This window comes from Vanessa tameamea, chromosome 11 (genome assembly GCF_037043105.1).
Source record: "Vanessa tameamea isolate UH-Manoa-2023 chromosome 11, ilVanTame1 primary haplotype, whole genome shotgun sequence".
In the NCBI taxonomy this organism is placed as follows: Eukaryota; Metazoa; Arthropoda; class Insecta; order Lepidoptera; family Nymphalidae; genus Vanessa; species Vanessa tameamea.
The window spans coordinates 9,734,926-9,758,819 of record NC_087319.1 but is presented as its reverse complement, the minus strand read 5'-3'; the positions used below and the strand labels follow the sequence as shown (position 1 = coordinate 9,758,819).

The following is a 23,894-nucleotide window of genomic DNA, read 5'->3' as shown; positions in this document are numbered from 1 at the left end:
AAAATTATGACTTGTCCTGAAAAAATGAATTTTTTCATACTTTTATGAATATTGTAATTAAATAAAACGTGACCATTACGTACATAAAAATACAATTTGAAATTTTTTATGCTTATAATATAAGAAGCAAAATTATTCAAAGTACGACAGTTTTTAAAGCTGCCTTAATTTACACAGCAAAGCAATGCGACTTTTACACAAAGAAACAGTTTACAACATTTTTCTGACATTAAAAATCTAAATATTTAAAGCGCGAGAGCTTCTAAAGCTCCATGAATTTGCACAGCAAAGATATGATGTCGGTTAGAATTACAAGGTACAGCGCTAAGTGTGCAAGTTAACGCAGCGCCGGCGCTCGTTCAATGGAAAGGTATGAGTTAATGGAGATAAGGCGCTGCAAGTTTTTTCGCTCGGTTGCGGTAACCGACCGCCACGGTGTCGGCGCCACGACGGCGACGATAACCGTCCATTCGCTCGTCCGCCGGCACACATGCCTGGCGTCCGCACTACGCCGCGCTCACTATTTACATATCAATGGTGTTTGTGCATCTTCACAGGAACACACTTTAAGACAGCCGGGGACATCGAATAATTACACCATGGACAAGGAACACGCTTTAGAAGAAATGATGGGGAAACTGGGTAAGTGATCTGAATCTGATCTTTAAAACATATGTTCGACAAATTTCTTACATGTTTAAGGAAGGATTTTAAATGACTTCTACTAATTTTTAAAGAAATGTACCTAATTAAAATCGCGTATGAACACGTGTTAGAAATGACTGGCCTGGTTCTTGGTCAAGCGAGTCTTGCGGTCAGAATACCAATTGCACGTGTCGCAAGCTTCGCATAGGGACGAGTGATCGAGTCAGCGCCAAAGAGCTTTCATTTTTAAATGAACTCTAATTTGTACGGTTAAACTTATTTACTTTAAAGAGCAATATCTTAAATTATTTATTAATTCTTTTATACGAATAATTTAATATAAAAACTGTGATCTTGATAGAAATGTTATTGTTCGATTTTTATACTATTACTTTAATTATATATATATATATATATATATATATATATAAATATAAATAAGATTATATTATTACCAAGATAGTATCTGGTATAGTTTGCTTACAATATTAATGAACGAGCTGGGACAGCGAGTTATTTGAGGTTTCTATATGTTTAAATGATAACCAATCCACAAAATAATTTCTAATGAGATTTTATATATATGCTAAAATTACTTATTGGATTTTATTCCAAGCAAAACGGTTAAAAAAATATTAACAAATACTTCAAGTACGAAATTAATGTTCTGCAAAGTTTTAAGTCAACAATAAGCGGTCAATATAATTGTACAAAATCTTTTTTGTTGTAAATGATCACTTCAACACCTTTCATAAATCTTTATTTACACTATTCAATATATTCATTTTGTAATGGAAATTTCGTATAAATGGTAACCTTGAACACTCGTGTACTGAACATGAATATAAATTACGAATATATATGTATATGGAAATCGTAAAGTATCGTAAATAATTTATTTTTAATCTCTTCCACAATAATATCTCAAGAGATTGTGCGTGACCAGTATGAAATATATAATACAATATGAATAGTCATGTTTTATTGTATTGTATAAACAATTATTTATTGTTATTACTGTTTTTGAGTCAGGATTTTAATAAGGACGCATAGTTTTATAGTTCAATGACCTTGGTTTATAAGTTGAAAACAAAAGATACGCTTTTGTTTACAACATGTTTGAACTAAATATATATTTGGATGATGATTCTTAAGATTACATTCATTAAGTTCTTTACATTATCTACTACCTAAACATACTTTCTCTGTTATTAGTTATTTTTCATTTTGATTCTATAGCTCATTGCTTTTCATTGGTTCCACAGATCATTTGTTACACTTTTTTACATGGAGTTATTTCACACTTTCTTTACTATTGCTACGAGAAAAAAATGTAACAATGATTTAAAATAGATAATAAAACTTATAAAATGTCACTTTCTGAATTTTGTCACGTATTTAATTTTTTTCTAAACGGACAAATTATAATTCAAAATTCACGTTTAATTTTATTAAAAATATAAACACAGAGTAAACGTAAGTAAATTCACACTTTCTTTAAATCTAACACGTATGATGAAATTACGTGTTTGATTTATAATACATAACACTCATACCACATATACATACTACACACACATATATATACTAAACACTTATTGAAATATTACGTGTATTATCGTGTCCCATTCTGTTTCATCTCATATAAGTGTCAAATATCAACTTTGTGGTTTGTTCAAGGGCTATAATATTTAATATCTGTAACATTATGATAGTAAGTAGTTACAGTATGTAAATACCTTACCTGTTCTCCACATAGTTTGGAGTTTATTCCAGACCTACGTCTGACACATGCAGGCATCCACACGAAGTCGTCTTTTACCGCTAAGCTCATGGTCGATTAGAAAAAACAAATTAAGCTCTTGAAAACCTAGTGTTGCAAGTACTTGGGTTTGAACCTGCAATCCTGGGTGTTCCGTGTTCTAACCACTGGACCAACTAATGCTGTCGACATGATAATTATAAATTATAAAAACTAAAATGATTCACAAGTTATTTTCTTAAATTAATATTTGGTTATCTTTTAAACTTTATTGTAATAATCAGAATTCGTGTCTAGTCTTGTAGATATACATCGATTTCATGTAACGGTAAATTAATCTAAGTTCTAAAATATATACATATATACGTCGTTTTTTATCTTTCTTGTAGTCGTTTTTATATCAGCTTTATTAAATATAATTTTAACCTACACGGGACTTTTGTTTAATTGGCTAAAAAACCGCAATATCTCATGATGAAATTGGTACGAACTGGTACATTCGTACGAAGTTCATGTACATAATTATTGTTATTTATTCAAGATTAATTTAAAACAAAACATGAGTAGGTACTTTATTCAAGCAGGCTCTAACGAGCTCTTTGAATCGTCATATTACGAGATTAATTTGAATTTAAATCCACCACAGACTTAGATTCTATCGTAAAGGAATCCAGTAATTAATCTTTTCCGATACCTTAATTACAGAGGTAATTAAATACAATTGATTTATCCTGCATGGAAATCAACAAACGCTAACTCCACACTAGCATCTGTAATAACATTTTATTGAGTAAATACGCCATATTAATCAATTTGATTTTAACATTAAATTTAATTTTATCAATTGGCAAAGCTTCAGTATTTGAGGAATTTTAGTATTTTGAGTATCTTACTTCTCATTCAAACATTGTATAGACATAGAATGTTTGTCACTGTATTTATTATACTTGAATGATGACCGAATAAATTGTAACTTGTTGTTTTTCAAGGTGTAATCGTAATTGAAAAGGTCGTTGTTAAAAAGGTCATAAATTCACATTTTATTTGATTTCGTTTTTGATGCAAGAAAGTTGAAATTCGAGGCAGCATTTTCTGATATCCCTTGGGACCTTTAAAATGACGTACCGGGGAATATGGGACGTGTGGCAACACTAATGGTTACCCTAATTTTATTACTTGACCAGCCTCTACTGTTGATTGAGTATTTGTTAAACTATATAAATAGATTTTCTTGAGAATATGTTTTGGAAATAATCAACGTTTTCGTGTTAAGACTAAATTAATTAATTTCATCTTAACACTTTATATAATTAATTAATCGTACCTAAATATATCGTGTAGCACAACAGTAATAAGATTTAGATTTTTACAATATCAAGGTCAGCTAAACAAATAATAAAGCAAACCCCATAAAAGTCATATGTCCAGCAGTGGGTTGCGATTTGCTGTTTATTGATCAATGTATATCAAATCAAATCAAATCAAAAATCTTTATTCAATATAGAAGTGTTTACACTTGCTTATTGATTGTCAAAAATCTACCACCGGTTCGGAATTTAGCACCTCGGACCCGAGAAGAACCGGCGAAAGAAACTCAGCGGGATATATATATATATATATATATTTTTTAACCATTATTATATACAATGATAATTATATTTTAGTTATTTGAAGCAGCCTGGAGGCGATCATTACATTCCCAACGAACGTTTTCTGGGATCCTGTTGTAAAAACGTATACATTGCCCCAAAAAAGAGTTACTAACCCTGTGTAATCGGGTGCTTGGAGTAACAAGTTTATTCTTGTTTCTAGTGTTAATAGAATGTACGTCACAATTTCTGGGAAAATCGTTTATGTTTTTGCGAATGTGTATTGTACATTATTTAATACCAATACTAAACAAGGGAGGATGCATAGCAAATCACTTTGATACTAATTTCTCTCCCATTACTAGGCTTATATTTTTTTTATAGCTTTTAATGTAGTTTTCAGTGTAGGAATGTTAGGCTTAAGAAAATACAATAAATTACGTTTATTGAAAATCAAATATGTACAGCGTACAACGTTTTCTATTTGACTATTAATGTGGGCTGATCTCTTGAACCTGCTTTAATTTTAAATGGGAAGGGCGCATCGGGGTAAATAAATGTTAAGAATAAAAAAACAGATTTATAATAAAATTAATTTAAGAACTGAATAGGGGATTTCGTGGATTCGACTGTTTTTCATATTTGGTGGCAAAGTTAAATAATTAAAAAAACTAAAAATTTATGAAAATATAAAGATAAAAATTTAAATGAATGAAAATAATTCGATAGCAAAATATCACTTGTCTTAATACATACAAAAAAAATTGGAATAATTTATAATTCTTCGGTTGAATAAATCTAGGGAAATTGCACAAGGAAGACCAGAGGTAGTATTTTGGGGCCTCTATTATTCATGTTCTACAAAATGAACTCTACACCACGATCCATGTTTATATCTCAATTTTCATTATAAAAGATAAAATACAAAACGAAAAAGTACTTAAAAAAACATTATACATAATTAAAACGTTATTTATAATTCATGAATACTAGAAAGACGGCAAAATACTCTTCCCAAGAAAGACGGCTGTCAATGGACCTCACGTCATAATAACAATGAATTTAATATGTGCAATGAGCATTTGATTGCAAATATGTTTGTGATCTTTAGAAAAGGCCGGATTATCATTCAAACATTAATTTGTTGCGCAATAATATAGTTTTTAATAACTAGAACTTTTATATTAATTTATTTACAATTTTGACAAAGATATATTTTTGATTGATTGCGTCGTCCACATAATGGTTTTTTGCAAATATCACACTTTTCGTTGAATTTATTCTTACAATTAGAAGTAGAACAGTGGCGTCTTTTTCTAGTAGCTACGGCTGACTGCCGCGGTATTGCTGGTTGTATTGAACCAATGGTAGAAGAGTCCTCCAACATATTGCTGAGTTCTAAAGCTAGCTGGAGTAAAAAATCTCTTCTACGCACTTTGTTGTTTGTCACTTCTTGATATAAAATCCATGCATTTATAACAGCAAGGTTTAATATATTATAAAAAACTTTATTAGAGTTATAAAATGTAACGGTCACAGGTTTTTTCTTTATGGTACTTTCATCCACTTGAATATTATCATGCAGTGTGCTGAGTAATAATACATTTTTTGATTTTTCGCTTGATAAATGGTTAATGAACATTGGTCATCGTCTGTCTTCAAAACAATTGTTTAATATAAATTTAATTTTAGATTTTTGGCGTAGGAAGGAATGCCACGTCTTCCTATGTTTACTGTGCCTACTATTGTAGTTTGTTTGGAAAGTAAGTTTTAGCCAGCGAAACAGATGTGAAGAAATTGTCAGTGGTGACATTTCTTCCTTTTTTGAGAAATGGTTCTACGAGTTTCATAACAACATGTTCACCGAGACTCTGATTTTTTGAACGAGTTTCATCTTTACCTAAATAAGGCGAAGCATTCAATAGGTATTTGGAATGCTTGCACACAACCAAAATTTGATTCCGAATTTATCTGGTTTATTAGACATGTACTGAATAAAGGCACATCTGACTTTAGTGGCAAACAATTGTTCGTCAACAGTCAGATTTTCACCTGGCTAATAGCAAGTAATACAGTTGTCTATAAAACGATTCCAAACCTCTGAAATGAGTGCAAACTTGTCAGTTTGCAATCTTGAAGATCTTTTAGAACGTAAATCGAATCTAATATATCTCATTATCTCTTTGAATCGATCCCTTGACATTGTTTTAGAAAAAAAAGCTATGCCCCAAGTTTTGTTCCACAAACCATTTACGGAAATATTTTTTGCGTCATAAGTAACTCTAGCATATAAAATTGAAATGAATTTTTCGATTTCTTCTAATGTAATCGACCAATTTGAATGACCAAGTACGCGCTGAGCTTCAGCATCTGTGCACTTTTTTAATTGTAATTGTAATTCTAGTAATCGATAGATGCAAATATTCTTATCGAATAAGTAAAGAAAAGAGATAATAATTACCTAGTGGCATGTTGTCATTTGAGTCGTCACTGCTTGAAGAACTCGTTTTGGATGGAATTATCTCTTCTTCTGAATCGAATTTACTTTCCACATCTTCACCCTCACCGTCTGACTGATCCTCAGGCAATGATTGTAACGATAATAATATTTAATAGTCGCTCAGCCTAGACATTGTAAAATAACACTGTTTGCTCCACGAAAGTAACAGTTGGTATGATTCTATACAATTAGTTTCACATGTAACATCCACAGCTATAAAAGAATAATGTAAATATTATGACCTACCTTCAAATGGATACTGTTTATCTTAATAAGCATTTATTCGTTCGCTTGGGTCAAATGACCCGGCGCCGTCTCTGTAGGTAAATGTTATGTTTATTTATTTCAGGATGATAATATAACAATAACATCAACAGTACATTGAAATATAAACTATTTCATTAAAAGTCACGGGAGGACGTAGCACCAAAACTAATATTTTCGAAATTATCGAACGATAAACTTCAAAATGGGTCAAAAGACCCCTGCCCGTCGTTCTAGTGTTAACATCTATTAGAAAAATCTGTTACATTTATTAAACACTATTAATTTAAAACGTTTTACACAAACAGTTTTATGTTATTCATTAAATGTATTCGCTTCTATTGTAATGATAACAATACTCGGCTAATATTGATATAATATGTATCTTTAATAATTATAATATATCCAACATTATACTTGAATACAAGTCTTATTAGTCGGTATTGCTTTTTTGCAATAGAATGCCAAATGGACCATCTGATGGGAAGATCTGACTAAGAAATGAGATGATAATATGTTCTTAACAATAGTAAAAGTATTTACCCTTCGAACTGGAATACAACAGTACTAAGTATTGATTTGGCGGTAGAATACATGGGTGTGGGTGGTCATACAGTGGGTGGTAGCCAGACCTACGTGAACGAGTCCTATCAAGTTCGACTAATTCAATTTATTTATCATAATGATAAATTCGATTACAAATTAGTATTTTTTTTAATAGCACGTTTCAATCAGAAATGTGGTCTGTCATGTAAAACATAAACAGAATTGGATAAGTAGTTTTTATAAAAAAGTTCTTTTATATACGAATACAAAGAGGCGAGACGGCCCGGTCTTGACCAGACCGTTTTCGATCTTGATATGTATACACTGGTTTAAATCCGAGCAAAAACAGCTGAGATTTTTATGAACATTATTTTAATTCAGATAATAAAAAAAAAATCGTCCTGAGAAGAATGTATTATTATTTAAATAAATGCTGTTTGAACTTATCAACTAATGCGCAGTAATGAAAATTCCAATTCCAAATTATTCTCATGAATAGATAATCTTCTTTGCCCGACGACCTTTAAGAATACATAATGATAATACATGTAAGCCTAATCATTTAACAAAATATATTTTAATTGCGCAACATGTATAATATTTTAATTAATAAAAATGGGCCGTAAGTATTCATAATATTATTACTATTGATCCGGTTCAACTAATGTTTTATCAAGGAATGCTTGACCCATTGATTTCGATTCGTCCATGGAATGTTTTTATAATAGGAACCGTCATCTTCCCGAAAGATTATTCGATAAATAATTAATTAGAACATGTCAATAAATGTTAAATAATATAAAATGAATGATCATAAATTAAAGTAAACCAATAAATAAATAAATATGGAGCAAAATATATAAAAACAAAGAGTTTCAATAATACAATTAATATATTTTTCACACTAATATAACAATATATATCAAGGAAGTACATACATACTTAGTATATACTTCGACTATAGAGCGCCGACGGAGAGGATGACGGCATGAGAGAGCGTTATGTCGTTTGTCGTCACGGCATACGAGTCGGTACTACATCACATCAAAGGCGCGAAAATAGATGTTTCGATATCGATTTTTTTCCCTTGACATTGACTTTAAATTATGTAACGTCAAATACAGCAGATAAACCTATACGAATTGATAACCTTGTGACGGTCCAACGATACTGATAAGACTGGTTTAAAGTTAAATTAATTATTAGTATCTATCCAGTTTTTTCAAATCATTTTTTCAAAAAAGTAGTGACTTCAAAGCACGAAAGATGTATTGATATATTGAAGTGTTTTTAGATATTAAAAAAAAAATCGTGACAGTGAACTGAATACATAGGTATTGACCTTAGGTTGCGGGTTTAATTCGAGCAAGCAACACTCAGTTTTCATGGGCATGTTTGTATTTATAATTAATCTCGTATTTAGCGGTGAAGGAAAACATCGTTTACAAGTTTGTGGGCCGGATGATATTCTGCACTAACCCGCATTGGAGCATCATGATGTGAAAAGTTCCAAACCTTCTAGAATAAGAGAAAGTAGACATGTGCCCAGTACTGGGATATTTTCAGGATTTACTCTGTTAAAAAAGAAGGCGTGTTTGCGACCAGGATATAAAAAATATAGACTATTATTTCAATTTACATATATCCTATATATAATATACATATAATAAAACTATTTCACACCACAACACAAGTTTGTTGTCATTGTACACGTCTTCCACATACACGTTTTATTATACGCGAATATAGTTTATATTTGATAATAATATAATGAAGGAAAAAAAATAATTTAAATAACCAGGCCGATTGCGTTTGTAATAAAGAACATAACAGCTATTGATAATGTATTTAAGTTCACTTATCACCTTATCGGTCGAAGCAACTTTATTATTACATTGCATATTGTAATTTAGATCGATTACATTATGTTAATATATATAAATAGGTTCAATATAGATATGTATATTTATGTCCTATTTGCATATCTAAATGTAAATTATAATGCTCACGAAGCATTACTTGCCTTTATTTCACGTTATACTTAAAAAGATATTTAACATACGACACACAAATAAAATAGTTTAATGTGAGCCGTTCTCGTTCGCAGTCTGTCCTTTTGATATTTGTTTTGTAATACCTAAGAATAGCTTATACAGCTGGTTACACGTTCTCGATTACAGTATGAAGTGCAGTTTAAACTATTCGAATTTACTACATAGTAAATTGTATATATTATAACACGATTAACACATGCAAATGATAATTATCATGGGGTTTAGTAAACAGAGAGTTGCAAAACTATGTTTATTAATATGTCAATATAGACAGATCATATTTTATTAGGAAATAAAAATTTTACTCAATTAATAAAGAGCACAATGAAGGTAAATAATATGAAGGACTTTGAAATGATGTTAGATAATGTTCTTGTCACAAAATTGCAGCATTCGCAAATACGTGTAAGTATTAAGTGGTTGATTGTAGTCAAGTAGCCGTACATCCGTCTATCATTACTTCTTGTTTTGTGGAAAAGACTTATTTACGGCTTACATGATCATCCATTAACGTCGCTATCATCAAATGACATTTATTGATGTTTTCTTTTGTTAAATCTACAATGAAATAATTACAAAATTTATTTTAATTGTTTTCATCCTAATTAACAATACAATGATTATAATCGAAACGATTTTCAGAGAAAATATTTTTAAAACCATTTTATTTTTCTTAGTATTTATATAATTAGTAATTAGGTACTTCAATTTATATAAAGCAACTATGGCTTTGTCCCTGAATTTTGTGTGTACCTATTATTACAACTTGGTATGTCAAAAAGTAAACTTAATCATTTCTATGAATATACATTTTTAATTCGTGGTCAAGGTCATTCATGAACATTCATGCCTTGATTAAAAATAAAAAATATTAATTTAAATGACACGTTTTAGTTTTTATTATTTAATCGTTTTATCATTTTACATTCGCAAACACAGTATCAACATGTCGAGGCTAGGCTATTTTACTACATGCATGTGTCATAACAAACCGTGTGTACGGTATTTATAATTATTATAATAATCTAATTAATATTATGAACAAGATTTTAATTCGAGATAATTTTCAATTAAGTAAATCATATAGGTAAAGACAAAACAATTTAAAAGATTTGTCTTAATAATAATAAATAGTATTATTTTATGCGTATCTATTTAATATATTTATTATTCTTAACGTTTTTTTAACAAATTGTTAAAATTAAACACCAACAGTTAATCTATCGGCAAGAATATTGGCATGTGAGATGTAGACTCAGCGTTTCTTTTGACAGTCTCAAGAATTCTTATAAAGCGAGTTTTTCAAGTCAACAATAAAAGTAGCTCATATGAGGTACTCGTCTTCAGATATAAAACCCTAATAAAAGACGTTAAATTAATTACATAAATATATCTGGTAATGATTATATAGCATATATTTCATATCAGTCTGTAAACAGACTCGCTTTGTCATGGTTAACAGCACAATGATAGAGTAAAAAGGTTTATTTTTTATAAGTGCAAGTGTTTATAGGCAAAGGTAACTTCTACTAGATGCCATAAAAAGATTTAAAGATAAAAAAGATTAATAATAAAGAAAATATTGTATGAGAATATACACCGTATCTATATTCACACAGTGACTGTAATTTTAGGGAGGTTTCGTAACACTTAACTATGAATCCATAAAAGTTATTATATTTAATTAAGGTCAGCTTAATATCTATAGATATTTACTGAAAATATTGACATTAAGGCTTCTACACATGTTATATATATATATTTTCCATTTGATAAATTTGGTGTTAGTTAAGGCCGGAAAATTATTATATACAACATGAAATTACAAATATACGTCTAACGTAAGCATTATATATTGTGCCAATGCCAACCGAATTACCCACTTATGATACAGAAATATCTTAAATATAATTTTAGTATTTCTCAGTTATTTATTTATTATGAAACATCTTTAAATAGTCCACATTATGTATGATAAAAATTATTTACTAGAGATTATATAGTCGGTATAATAAAAGAGACTATAACATTATTGTCTTCTAATCACGAAATTAACTTAAATTAGACTTTCGGCCCTTACCGTAAACTTATTAGGATTATCACTTATTAAATTATAACAAAATAAGTTATATAGTCTGTGATATTTATTATTTTATATTGGTATTTGATATCTATTGTAAAATGACTTCGATGATTGCCCGTGTTAAATAATTCGATTTAAAAGTGAAGGGCTTACATTATAGTACAGTAATGCGGCAAATTAGCGAAACATTATTAAAACATCACATTAAAGACTGTTGATATCCTTGGCCTAGTTGTTTTCAATTGAAATACAAGATATGATAATCAATAATACCTTCGCGACCGATTTTTTAAAACGGTACTGACTACAAAAAAATTGAGTGTCGTTCCAATTACTTATCATAATAATTATGTGTTAAATCGTTTCTTAAAACAAATCAATTTAATTTAATTGCCGAGATGGCCCAGTGGTTAGAACGCGTGCATCTTAACCGATGATATCGGGTTCAAACCCAGGCAGGCACCACTGAATTTTCATGTGCTTAATTTGTGTTTATAATTCATCTCGTGCTCGGCGGTGAAGGAAAACATCGTGAGGAAACCTGCATGTGTGTAATTTCAACGAAATTCTGCCACATGTGTATTTCACCAACCCGCATTGGAGCAGCGTGGTGGAATATGCTCCATACCTTCTCCTCAACGGGAGAGGAGGCCTTAGCCCAGCAGTGGGAAATTTACAGGCTGATTATGTTATGTTATGTTATTAGTCGAGTGTTATAATCGCTGATTCGCACAATCGCTGATTTTATCAGATTTTAGATATGTTTCCAATATTGTATTATAACAAAATTTTCTAAAAATAATAACTATAACCCTAACTATATCATTTCGAACATATTTTTTCTTATGTTTATTATTGAATTTGAATACTTGCGGGTACGAAGGGTATTTTAATAAAAATATCATTTTACTATAAAATCATTTTATGTTCCACTAAGTTAGAGATTCAGACATATTGTGTCAATGTAAAAACTAGGACAATTATGTTAAAAATAAATAAATTAAACAATTATTTCAAGTGAAAAGAAAAACATAATTGATGAGTCGCGTTAGACAACCTTGTTATTCTGTTACAGTAGGCAAGCATATTTCGACCTCAATGCGTTTGAAGCGATGCGATATTAAAATACAATTCTTGTTTTCTTTTATTCAATCAATAAGTAAGTTATCTTTAAGGACGAAAACATATAAACCAGGAATTAAATGTTTAAAGCGAAAGATTATATTTAATGTTTGCGTTATGTAGTTCAAATTGATTAAGTACTGCATTAATTATCATTATAATAATTTAATATCGAAACAGTCACCCGCTAACAGTTGAATAAATAAATTACCTATAGTTCTGTTGTGTTTTCCGCTGAAAAACGTAATCGAAACGTGTCGTATTTGTATTATATTCGTAAATATACATCGTAATTTCGTCGTAATGTGTCCTCGTTCTCCATTCGTTCCGGTCAACCGTCACTTCCATAATCACACCCATTTTGTCTACATCATCTTTCATTCAATGCATTCATATGTTTTCTGCAACAGTCTTCTATTTCCATGCCATGCATCCCTTCAAAAGACATTCCGTTCATTTTTCGGGTTTTCTACGATTGACGCCATTTTCTAATTTCCTCATAAGTACTCATTTATTATCATGTTGACGCGTCATCCGTCAAACGCGAAAAAATCTTTACTTTAAACGTCCAGTTTTATTTTCGAGTCATTTTTAATTAATTTGCTATAGTAATTGCTGTTGTTGAAGATCTTATTACAAACGCTTCCACGGAATTATAAAATAAATAAAAATTGGCTTCAATAATTTTTATGAAAAATTATTTGTTAAGGATTTTATTTTATATTAAAAATAAATACTCATATTTTACTTAATAATACAGTATGAAATATTGTAACCAAAATTAAATATTTATATCAAACTTATAACTATTTGATAAGTATGTACAAGCTTCAGTGTTTATTATCAAAATGTTTTTTTTTTTATTATTGTTGATAACAGTTAATAATTTATAAAATGTAATAAGCGTTTAAGATAACTCATATAAATATTTTTTATTACGCATAACATTTAATTACTCAAAGCAATGTCCTGAACAACTTAGATAAATGCATAGATTAAATAATAAGATGATATTTAATATTTGGAGTAGACCTTTGTTTCGTAATTTAGAAGCGCAAAAGAATGGATTTTTCAAGATTTTGATTTTAAGACTGGCGCCTGATCCCGCGATTTTTCATAATTTATCAATCGTTCAACAAATCAATATTTATGGTACACTGAGACAAACAAATTAGAATTAATACTATATTTAATATATAATCTAATATAATTTTTTATTTAATTCCAGGAGATTTCGGTCGATATCAAGGCTTTCAATTCTTTCTGCATATCCTGGCAGCGATGACAGCTGGGTTACACATGCTCTCTTTGGTAACAGTTGCCGCAGTACCAGAACATAGGTATTTATTGATATAATTAGCATATTATTAAATTTAAAATTTAATACACATTATAAAATTTTACATACTTCGTGAACTAGATTACATTTATAAAAAAGGGTAGAAGGCGTAGATTAAGATGTTTTTTTATAAAATTCAATATCTAAATGAGTTCGTAGACAACATAAAAGAGAAATATAATCGAAATTTAAAAATAACACAACACAGTTTATTACCATATTATTACCGATTATTGCAACGCCCAAATAAGACCCGTCTAAAAGAGAGATTAATTAAATCCGAAAAGTCGTTTTCACGTGATATTTGCACACGAAAATTGACCGACATGCTAAGAATATGTTATATATTAATAAGAATATATTAGCTAGCATTCCACATTTCATTAAACACGTAATATTTTCCGCATGACACAGCACGCAGTTTACAACAAAGATCATTTTTTAATTATATGTCAAGAAGTTACACATACACGTACATGCATGAGGACATTTTATGACGTAAATACTTATTTTTGAGTTATTTCATTGTACAATGAATTGTAATCATACATACGATGGAGTATATCACAGATTATAAATACAGTCGTAACAGTATAGCATAAAACAGAATAAAAAAAGCTCCGTCTACCGAAAATATCTTTTAAGTAGGTCAAACAATAAACAAATGCAACTCAGGAAGCCAGACTGATCAATGGATTATACAAATACGAACTGTTCAAAAATTTCATAAAAATTGTATTGGTTTTTTGTTCAGAATATATATGAATCGATTTCAAATGCAAGAAAAAAATATAAATGTTTTTCTATATAAATAATAATACTATTTATTTTTGGTTAAATATAGTTAATATATAGCACTTTATAAATTAGGTTAATATGATACGTCTCTCAAAGGAACAACATACTTTCAAATGAATTGCAAAATTCTGGATCTACGCCAAATACCCATACATACATATTTAAAAAGTCGACATTATGCTGATGCAAAAGGAAAATAAAGGCAAAGTTAAAACGAACAACAAGTACCTTTTATTTCAATATTTTTTTTACTAAAAAATATAGTTTATCCCTTTAGAGTTTTTTTATTATTTTTATTTATTATCGTATAAATATGTATTGAACTATTTTTATGCTTTATTCTACGAAACGGTTTTCGGATATATGGGTGTGTTTATGCTTTCATTTTTTCTTCAATATCTATCTTTTTTTGAATGAGGAATGCATGTGCATGTTCAAAACATAAGGACTCAGGTATTTATTGTGTTTGCGTTATTATTATTATTATACGGTAAATAAGTTTAATACCATACTTGAAGTTTATTTTTAAATACATTAATCATTTCACATCAAATATTTCAATAAAAAAAATATTTCAATTTAAGAATTGCATAGTTTTTGATAGTTCTAAATCTGTGTAGTGTGACAAAGTATTATAGAGAAAATTACTTCCTTTCATGTCTTACTTGCTGTTTACTTGGTGGTACTGCCAAGCAGTAATACTTAGTATTGTTGTGTTCCGGTTTGTAGGGTGAGTGTTACTACAGCCACAAGGGACATAACATCTCAGTTCCCAAGGTATGTGGCGCAAGGTGTGTGTTTAATTTGCCTGTCCACCTACCGATGCCATAAAAGTACATCCACAGTAATTTTTTTGTTTAGTTTATTGTTATAGACTTGTTATTTTTACATTTCTTTTAAAGTCTCTAACAGTTTGCTCTCTGTAAATCTGCATTATAAATGTTTTTATTTACAACTTAAGATAGACATGTTTATCTTCAACGCGTGTAGACAACGTATACATTTTCAATTTTTCGTCGATGTAATTAGATGTTCCGAAATCATGTAGTTTAACATTTTTAGTTTTTATTCATTTTTAACTCGGACAATAACAATGTATTTATTTTATTAATTGAATATAAAATTTTAGTATGAAAAAAAGCATTAATTGCAAACTTGCGAAAATAAATTAAAACATATGTAACGTACAATTAACGATAATTTTTCTATTTTATTTAATAGCCTTTGTGTAGAGTAACATATGAAAAATTATTGAATACATCATATTTTGTATAAAATTTAACATTGATGAATTGCTTAACTAATTGTATTATTTTTATGTTGAATTTTATTATTACAATTATTGTACAATATGCTTTTTCGGGTCTCAGGTTTTGGTTCTTTTTAAGCCAGTGACTTTTTGGTGCTGATGGTAAATCAAAAGTGAGTACATTTTTTCTAAACTATAAACATTCTGGCTAAGGCTTTAAATATCTGCTTTTTATTATTATATAAGTTTTACGCATAACTTTTAATCTCATAACTCCTCAGGTTTATTAGGTCTTTCAATAAATATATAAAATTGTATATTTCAAAACTTCTATCATACTTCTGATTCACGCACAACATATACCTATTAACTGTAACAGTTGGTGAAGAGCATGTTTTTCATCGTGATCAGTGGGCTATTCTTTTTCTTTCTTTTCTTATAATATATATTGCATGTTGGTGATAACGAAATTGTGACATTATGCGGTTTCATAATTACTACTACGAATTATTTAATCAAAGTCTTTAAATCATTTGTTATAACCGACTGAAAACAATTTAACTACAAGCTTTTTTGTTACTCATGTCACGTAAACTTGAGCATTTATTAGATAAGAAATTTTAAGCATTCTTAATACAAAATAGGGCTTATTTAGTTGATATACTTTCATTTGCACTGTGCTTAAGTTGCACCAACGAATTTTATTAAATAATGCAATTCGCTCTTATGTTTCAGGTGTGCCATAATGGGAGTAGATAGCACAAATTTTACGGAATCTTGGAATTCTTCATTAGTTCTTAATGCAATACCTTTAAACGAACATGGAAAATTGGATTCTTGTAAGATGTACGGCCCAAATAAATCATTAGAACACTGTGAGTCTTGGGTTTACGATACTCAATATTATAAATCGTCACGTGGTATTGAATGGGATTTCGTTTGTAGTCGACGGTGGATGGGAGCCGCAGCCCAAACTGCCTACATGTTTGGTGTTGTTTTAGGCTCAATAGTTCTCGGAAAGCTTTGCGATTCATTTGGAAGGAAGACTGTTTTTGTTTGGGCTGGCATCCTTCAATTACTTTTTGGAACGGCAGTTGCGTTTGTAAATGATTACTATACATTTATTTCGATAAGATTCTTATACGGAATCTTTGGATCTGGATCATATATAGCAGGATTTGTTTTGACAATGGAACTAGTGGGACCGAGTCGGCGTACATTATGCGGTGTAACTTTTCAAATAATGTTTGCCGTCGGAATTATGCTTCTAGCTGGGTGGGGATACCTTATTGATAATAGGTTTTATTTACAAATTTTATACGCATTACATGCTGTTGTATTACTACCTCATTGGTTTTTAATGGACGAATCTCCGAGATGGCTTTGGGCGCAAGGTCGGGCTCGTGAATCTGTGGCAATAATAGAAAAAGCGTTAAAAATGAATGGATCTACTGAAGAAATTGATACGCCTGCATTGGTATCACAATGTAAAGCAACCTGCACAAAATATTCTGAAGACAGTCCGTCTGGAACATTCAACCTTTTTAAGACTCCAAATATGTTAAAGAAAACTCTCATTATATGTGGATGCTGGTTCGCTAATTCTGTCGTATATTATGGTCTTTCATTGAATACGGGCAAACTAAATGGCAATCCTTATTTTATAACATTTCTCTTGGGTATAGTAGAGATGCCTAGCTATATTATAATCATGTATTATTTAGACCGCATAGGACATAGAGCTCTTATTAGCACAATGATGTTGTTGGGTGGCATATCTTGTCTAATTGTAGCTGCACTTCCTCACGGGTCTACTTCAGCTACAGGCATTGTGATGGTTGGGAAACTATTCATATCTGGATCATATTCTATCATTTATAAATATTCAGCAGAGTTGTTCCCTACTGTGGTTCGCAGCTCTGGCGTCGGTCTAGGTAGTATGTGCGCTAGTGTTTCTGGTGCTTTAACGCCATTGATCAGCTTGCTCGATACTCTTAATCCAAAAATACCTACCATTATCTTTGGATTTTTGGCTTTGTTGTCTGGATTCTCTACATTTTTCCTACCAGAAACAATAGGCCGTACGCTGCCTCAATCGATTGAGGATGGTGAGAAATTTGGATTAGGTGATACATGTTTTACAAACTGTAGTGGAAGGCGGATGAGTAATGCTTCTGAAGATATCCCCGAAACTATGATTCCATTAGATGTAACAGAGAAAAAATCATGATATGTTAAATATAGTAGATACCAATTTTTTGTCAGATATATACAGATATATATGTAAAATCAAAATCAAGATATGCCTAGTGCAATTAGACTTTTATTAATGCTTTTAAATTGTTATTTTACTAGTTCATTAAAAGTCCAGTGTGCTCCAGTGAAAGTTGAATTACCAAGGAATTCAACGAATCAGTAATTACTCTTTTCTATTTATTAAACTAGATTACACGAAATACAATTAAAATTATATAGTCGTATACTACAAGAACAATTGAGTAGACTCATAAGATCTTTGTCTAGATATTTGCTTCTAGAAACAGTACTACGCTCGTAAACAAATTTTAAGACTTTTTCTTGCCTCATTTCATGACAGCCTTAATTGCCAATATATCAAATGTACTGTGGAGTTATAGACATGAAAATATTTTTTTGCATTTAGTATAAGTTTACCAAGGAGTCTTTTACGTGGTATGTGTATCTATAAATAAGACATTATAATATTAACGGTTAAATAAGATGGTTAATTAATTTCAACAAAGGAAATATTATCTCGTTGTGTTTGAAATTATCTAGTCATTTGGTTTCAGACTGGAGGATACGTTTAATTTAGCAATGTAAGAATGCAAAGATTTTAATTGTGTATTAGGTTGTGTATTTTTAATGTGATTTACGCTGTTTGTTCTTAGAACATGTTCTAATCTAGGTGTCAATTGTTTTATTCGCTTGCTTAATTTCTAAAATAAATAAACGTGCGTTACTTTGCTCGGGAGCACATGATTCGCGTATCGCTAACGGCTTGTAAACTAAGAGATCAAATATATTAGTAACTTATTGTAAACCTTGTTTGGGATTAATGCAATGTTGTTAATTGCATTCGTCAAAAGACTTTCTTATGAAAAATGTCGCAGGAAGGAATAAAACAGAAGAACTTTATTATTTTCGAGATTCAATAATTCACTGCTAATTTTCTAGGAGTGTAAGATATAAAAAAAAAACAAAGTTAATTGCTTAACTTTGTACATCTGCAGTAAAGTAAATACAAACAATTTTATTTAAATAATAATTACCTACAGTGTCCGTTCTGAAATACATTTGCGGAGAGCAAAGGAAGCGCGTTTATCTTGACCATTCACCTAATTAATAACACGAGAAAAAACAGCGTTGAAAACCACTTGTAATTGTTAAATGTAGTATTATAATTTATATTTTTTAATTTCTATCGAATATCAAGTTAGTCGTCTGTAAGTACATCACGTTAAATTTATCAATGATCTTATTATTTTATTATTTGATCTTATTATCATTTTTATATACTTATTCCCTAATATCATATTTGTCGTATAATAATACCTTAGTCAAAAATCATCACAAATGGAAACGACATTAATTTAAATATTTGTAAACAAAATATCCTTATTAATATCATAATATAAAATATGTCACTATGTAGTCTATTTCAATGGAAGAAGAAGTAGATAAACAATCCTGAAATTTACTAATTCCATGGGATTTGCTAATTATACTTAGATCTGTTATATTCTGCTCTACAAACATTACTTGATGTCTTTCTAGATCTTATTTTATAAAATAACACTCAATTTACGTATATCCATTTTCTTTTTACATGCAGTTTAAGTTCCGCTAACAATTTCGCAAATATTCAAAACGCCATTTTTTATTCTAATCCATTTATGACGAATGTAATAGATTATTTAATATTTTGGCCGATGATATCAAGTCGATTTAATATATAATATCAGTTGCTTATTAATTTTATTTATCAGTACTTCTCCTACGTTTGGAATAGACTATAATGTATCATGGAACGTATCTCGTGTTGATAGGTGCTAATTATATGTAAAGGAAAAATTACTCATTACACATATAATCCTGAGTTTGGGTATACATTATGTAGTTGACCCTCTATGAACTCTTGGTAATTATAAGGCAGACTTATCAATTAAATTGAATTTGTAATAAATAACTATTAATTTTTTTTTTATTAATACCTAGTCGTTAGTTTGTGGATGTTAAACTGAAACAATAATATAATTGCTAACAGCAATTATTATAGTCAACCAACTATGCTGTAAAATAATATGTATGTATACCAAAATGCTGATAAACTGCCATGATATTAGTTATTTTAAAACGTCTGTTATTTTTCCTAAGATATAAAGTTCTCTACGTCGTAGTTACTAGTCTATATACAATATACATATTAATCTTATCCGTGTGTACTTTTATAAACACATATTTAATAATATGTTGCCAATGTTACAAAAAAACAGTATATCATATTTGTTTGTATTTGTTAAACATACATACGTAATATATTGCCAATGCAAAACTATATAATTAATATCACCTTCGTTGCTTCTATTAAATACTTGGACATCCTCGGACATATTACCCCAGTTTTTAGTTAAGTATGCTTTGAAATAAAACTCACGTTAACTGTAATAAAAAAATTACGTTTATTATATAAAATATAAATTATAAAGTAAAAATTTAAACTTATATTAATAATAGAAAGTTTTGTTTGTAGTTTTCATAAACGACAATGCTTATTATGTTTTGTATTTTTTTTATAATAAAGAATATTAGCCATTTTTTTTTGTTTTTGAATAATCCTAAATGCACGTATGTAACGAGATTTTGAATGTTAATTTATTAAAGTATAATAAGACAAAGTAACGAAGGTACTATCAAAGTAATAACAATACTACATTCAAAATACAGAGTTGTACAGGTAAGACATTTTGTAGTGAAACTATAAACGAATTACCCATTATTATTTAAAAAAAAAACATCATACAATTTTTTTGGAAAAAACTTATTACATTACTAACAAAATGTTTTCAAATTTAAAGATTAATAATGTATAAAAAACAAGTAAACTAAAAATAAAAATTCAAAGTAACTTATTCAATTTCCAGGTGCTGGATAGAGGGAGTTGACACCAACGAAATGACCGCTGCTTGGAATTCTTCAGAAATATTAGCTGCTATACCTAAAACACTTACAGGTGGCCTGGACAATTGTTTGATGTTTACTGAATTTAACGAAACTGCCTCGTGTGAGAAATGGGTATTTGATACAAGATATAGAACATCATCTCGTGCGATTGAATGGAACCTTGTTTGCAACCGTAGATGGCGTGGTGCTGTAGCCCAAACAGTCTATATGTTAGGAGTATTTACTGGAGCTGTATTTCTTGGCGGATTAGCTGACAAAATTGGCAGGAAAACTGTATTTTGTTGGTCAGGTGCTCTTCAATTAATTCTAGGAGTAATTGTAGCCTTTGTCCCTGAATATTGGTCATTTTTAGTTGTTACCTTTTTTTACGCAATTTTTGGATCTGCTGGTGCATATATACCAGCGTTTGTGCTAACTATGGAACTTGTCGGATCTAGTAAAAGAACTGCTTGCGGTGTTTCTTTTCAAGGTGCCTTTGCCTTTGGTATAATGTTAGTAGCTGGTTGGGGGGCACTTATAGATAACAGACAAATTCTCCAAGTTGTTTATGGTTTGCATGGTCTTCTTCTTATACCGCACTTTTGGATAATGGACGAATCACCACGATGGTTGTGGGCTCAAGGCAGACCCAAAGAAGCTGTGGATATTGTTCAAAAAGCTTTAAAGTTTAACAAATCTGATGAAGTATTAGACAGAGCGGTCCTCGTGTCCAAAGGGAAAATTGAGTCTTCTAAAGATAGTGAAGAACCGTCAGCTAGTACTTTAGATCTTTTTAGGACCCCTAATCTACGAATGAAAACGCTAAATATTTGTCTTTGTTATTTCGCTAATTCTTTAGTTTATTATGGACTTACATTAAGTACTGGCAAACTTGAAGGTAATCCGTATCTTATTACTGCTGTGTTTGGTCTAGTAGAATTTCCAAGTTATGCTGCAGTCATATATTTCCTTGACATTTGGGGCCGTAGACTGCTTATGACCTCAATGATGATAATCGGTGGTGGTGCATGTATTACTGCCGCTTTTATTCCCACTGGCACAATTTTATCAACTGTAATTGTTATTGCGGGCAAATTGTTTATTGCTGGATCATTTGCTATAGTTTACAACTACTCCGCGGAATTGTTTCCTACAGTAGTACGTAACTCTGCAATTGGCTTAGGTTGTATGTGTGCAAGGTTGTCTGGAGCAATGACACCATTAATAACTTTACTCGATTCGTTTGACCCTAAAATACCCGCTGTTATATTCGGATTAGTGGCACTTGTTTCCGGACTTTTATGTTGTTTCTTACCCGAGACTATGAATCAACCAATGCCGCAGTCTATAGCGGATGGTGAAAACTTTGGAAAGGGTGACAACTGTTTTACGAGTTGTTTAGGGAGAAGAGAAAATATTGATCCTTACAGTGTCGATGATAAAGCGGCCGAGTCCATGGTTCCTTTGGAAGAAATTAATAAAAAAGTATAAATATATTATACTATTTTACTTTATTTTTGAAAGAAAGAAAAGATTTGTAGATATATAAAAAAAATAATAATATATCCGTCCAATTACCAATGCTTCACACTGCCAAATGCGCAGAAGCACTTTAGTAAAGAGTGTTAACGATGGAGTTAAAGAATAATAAAAATAGTGATGCACAATTGTTGTTGATATATATAGTAAGATATTAAGTATATACCTACATTGTTTTTATAAAAAAATCATCATTAACATGATTAAAGTTTAGAATAAGCAATTGTAAATATTTAAGAGAAATATAAATTATATGTATGTTAATTTTCTTCTAAACTGAGCTTATAAAAAAGTATTTAACTTATTCATATTGTATAGTAGAATAAAATTGGGACCATGTAATCAAAAACAATTAGTCTTAAAATAGTGTAATAGTATTGGTGTCGTTCATGTTGTGTACAATCTCGAAGCTTAAATAATATGAAAGAACTTAAATAATTGGTATCTAATTTATATAAAAAAAAAATGTTTTTTTTTTTTAAATTAGTTAAGTTTTAAGATTGTGTGAAACAAAATCAGCACTAATAGTTTGTAGTTACGAAATACCGAATCAAATACAAAAAGTCCAAGTATATATTTATAATAATGTATAAATACCATAAATATAATTTGTGATATTTTCCTTTGTATGTCTGCAGTAAGAAAATTAGCATATATATTCTAAAACGTACGACGTAATGGAATAGGTACATATTTAAATAGTAATACCTTAGTTACTAAGAATACGCGATTGCCTATATGTTGTTACCAAAGTTAGTCAACATTTTTAAAAATATTTAACATAGAAATGACGATTTATTTTTTGATTACAGGCTAAAACATATTAATTAGGCTTTACGAAATTACGAGTTCCTATTTCGTGCAAAACTAATTGTAAACAAAATTATACAAGTATTATAATTAATTAAATATAAAAGGCGGTTATGTAAATGTTCCTTTAATATAATTTCTTAAAATATAAACACCGATGTTAAAACATTGTCTTAACTACAAATCGTGTGCCAAATTATTAGAAATAGATAATATACATTTGTTATACGGTAGATACCTCTTTTGTGATTTTAAAGATTATGTTTTATGCTTGAATGTAAATAATAGAATATTTTGAAAAATGCGTGCGACATTGTCAGTTTATGTGTTTGAAACTAATCCCTGTGCAGAATTTCAATACAGTTGATAAGGGTGTTGAGGTAGGAAAACAGGAAGAACAACCAAAAATAAGT

General features: G+C 29.9%; 1 protein-coding gene across 2 annotated transcripts; it reads left to right on the top strand.

The window, feature by feature from the left end:
- Window positions 1-348: 348 nt before the first annotated feature.
- LOC113402543 (organic cation transporter protein) lies at window positions 349-22,774 on the top strand. 2 transcript variants are annotated; one of them, XM_026642828.2, is made up of 3 exons: window positions 349-642; window positions 13,794-13,905; window positions 21,114-22,774. In XM_026642828.2, the coding sequence occupies exons 1-3, from the start codon at window positions 363-365 to the stop codon at window positions 22,621-22,623; spliced, it is 1,902 nt and encodes a 633-aa protein (XP_026498613.2). In that variant the 5' UTR covers window positions 349-362; the 3' UTR covers window positions 22,624-22,774. The 2 variants fall into 2 exon arrangements, with proteins under 2 accessions (XP_026498613.2, XP_026498614.2); XM_026642829.2 differs by lacking the exon at window positions 21,114-22,774 and adding an exon at window positions 16,687-20,788.
- The last annotated feature ends 1,120 nt before the right edge of the window (window positions 22,775-23,894 follow it).

Bases quoted from the DNA above. Each gene is read 5' to 3' on its own strand.
- LOC113402543 (XM_026642828.2), top strand. From the start codon at position 363: ATGGAAAGGTATGAGTTAATGGAGATAAGGCGCTGCAAGTTTTTTCGC. The intron at 643-13,793 runs GTAAGTGATCTG...ATTTAATTCCAG, and splicing joins AGAAATGATGGGGAAACTGG to GAGATTTCGGTCGATATCAA. The intron at 13,906-21,113 runs GTATTTATTGAT...TTCAATTTCCAG, and splicing joins GCCGCAGTACCAGAACATAG to GTGCTGGATAGAGGGAGTTG.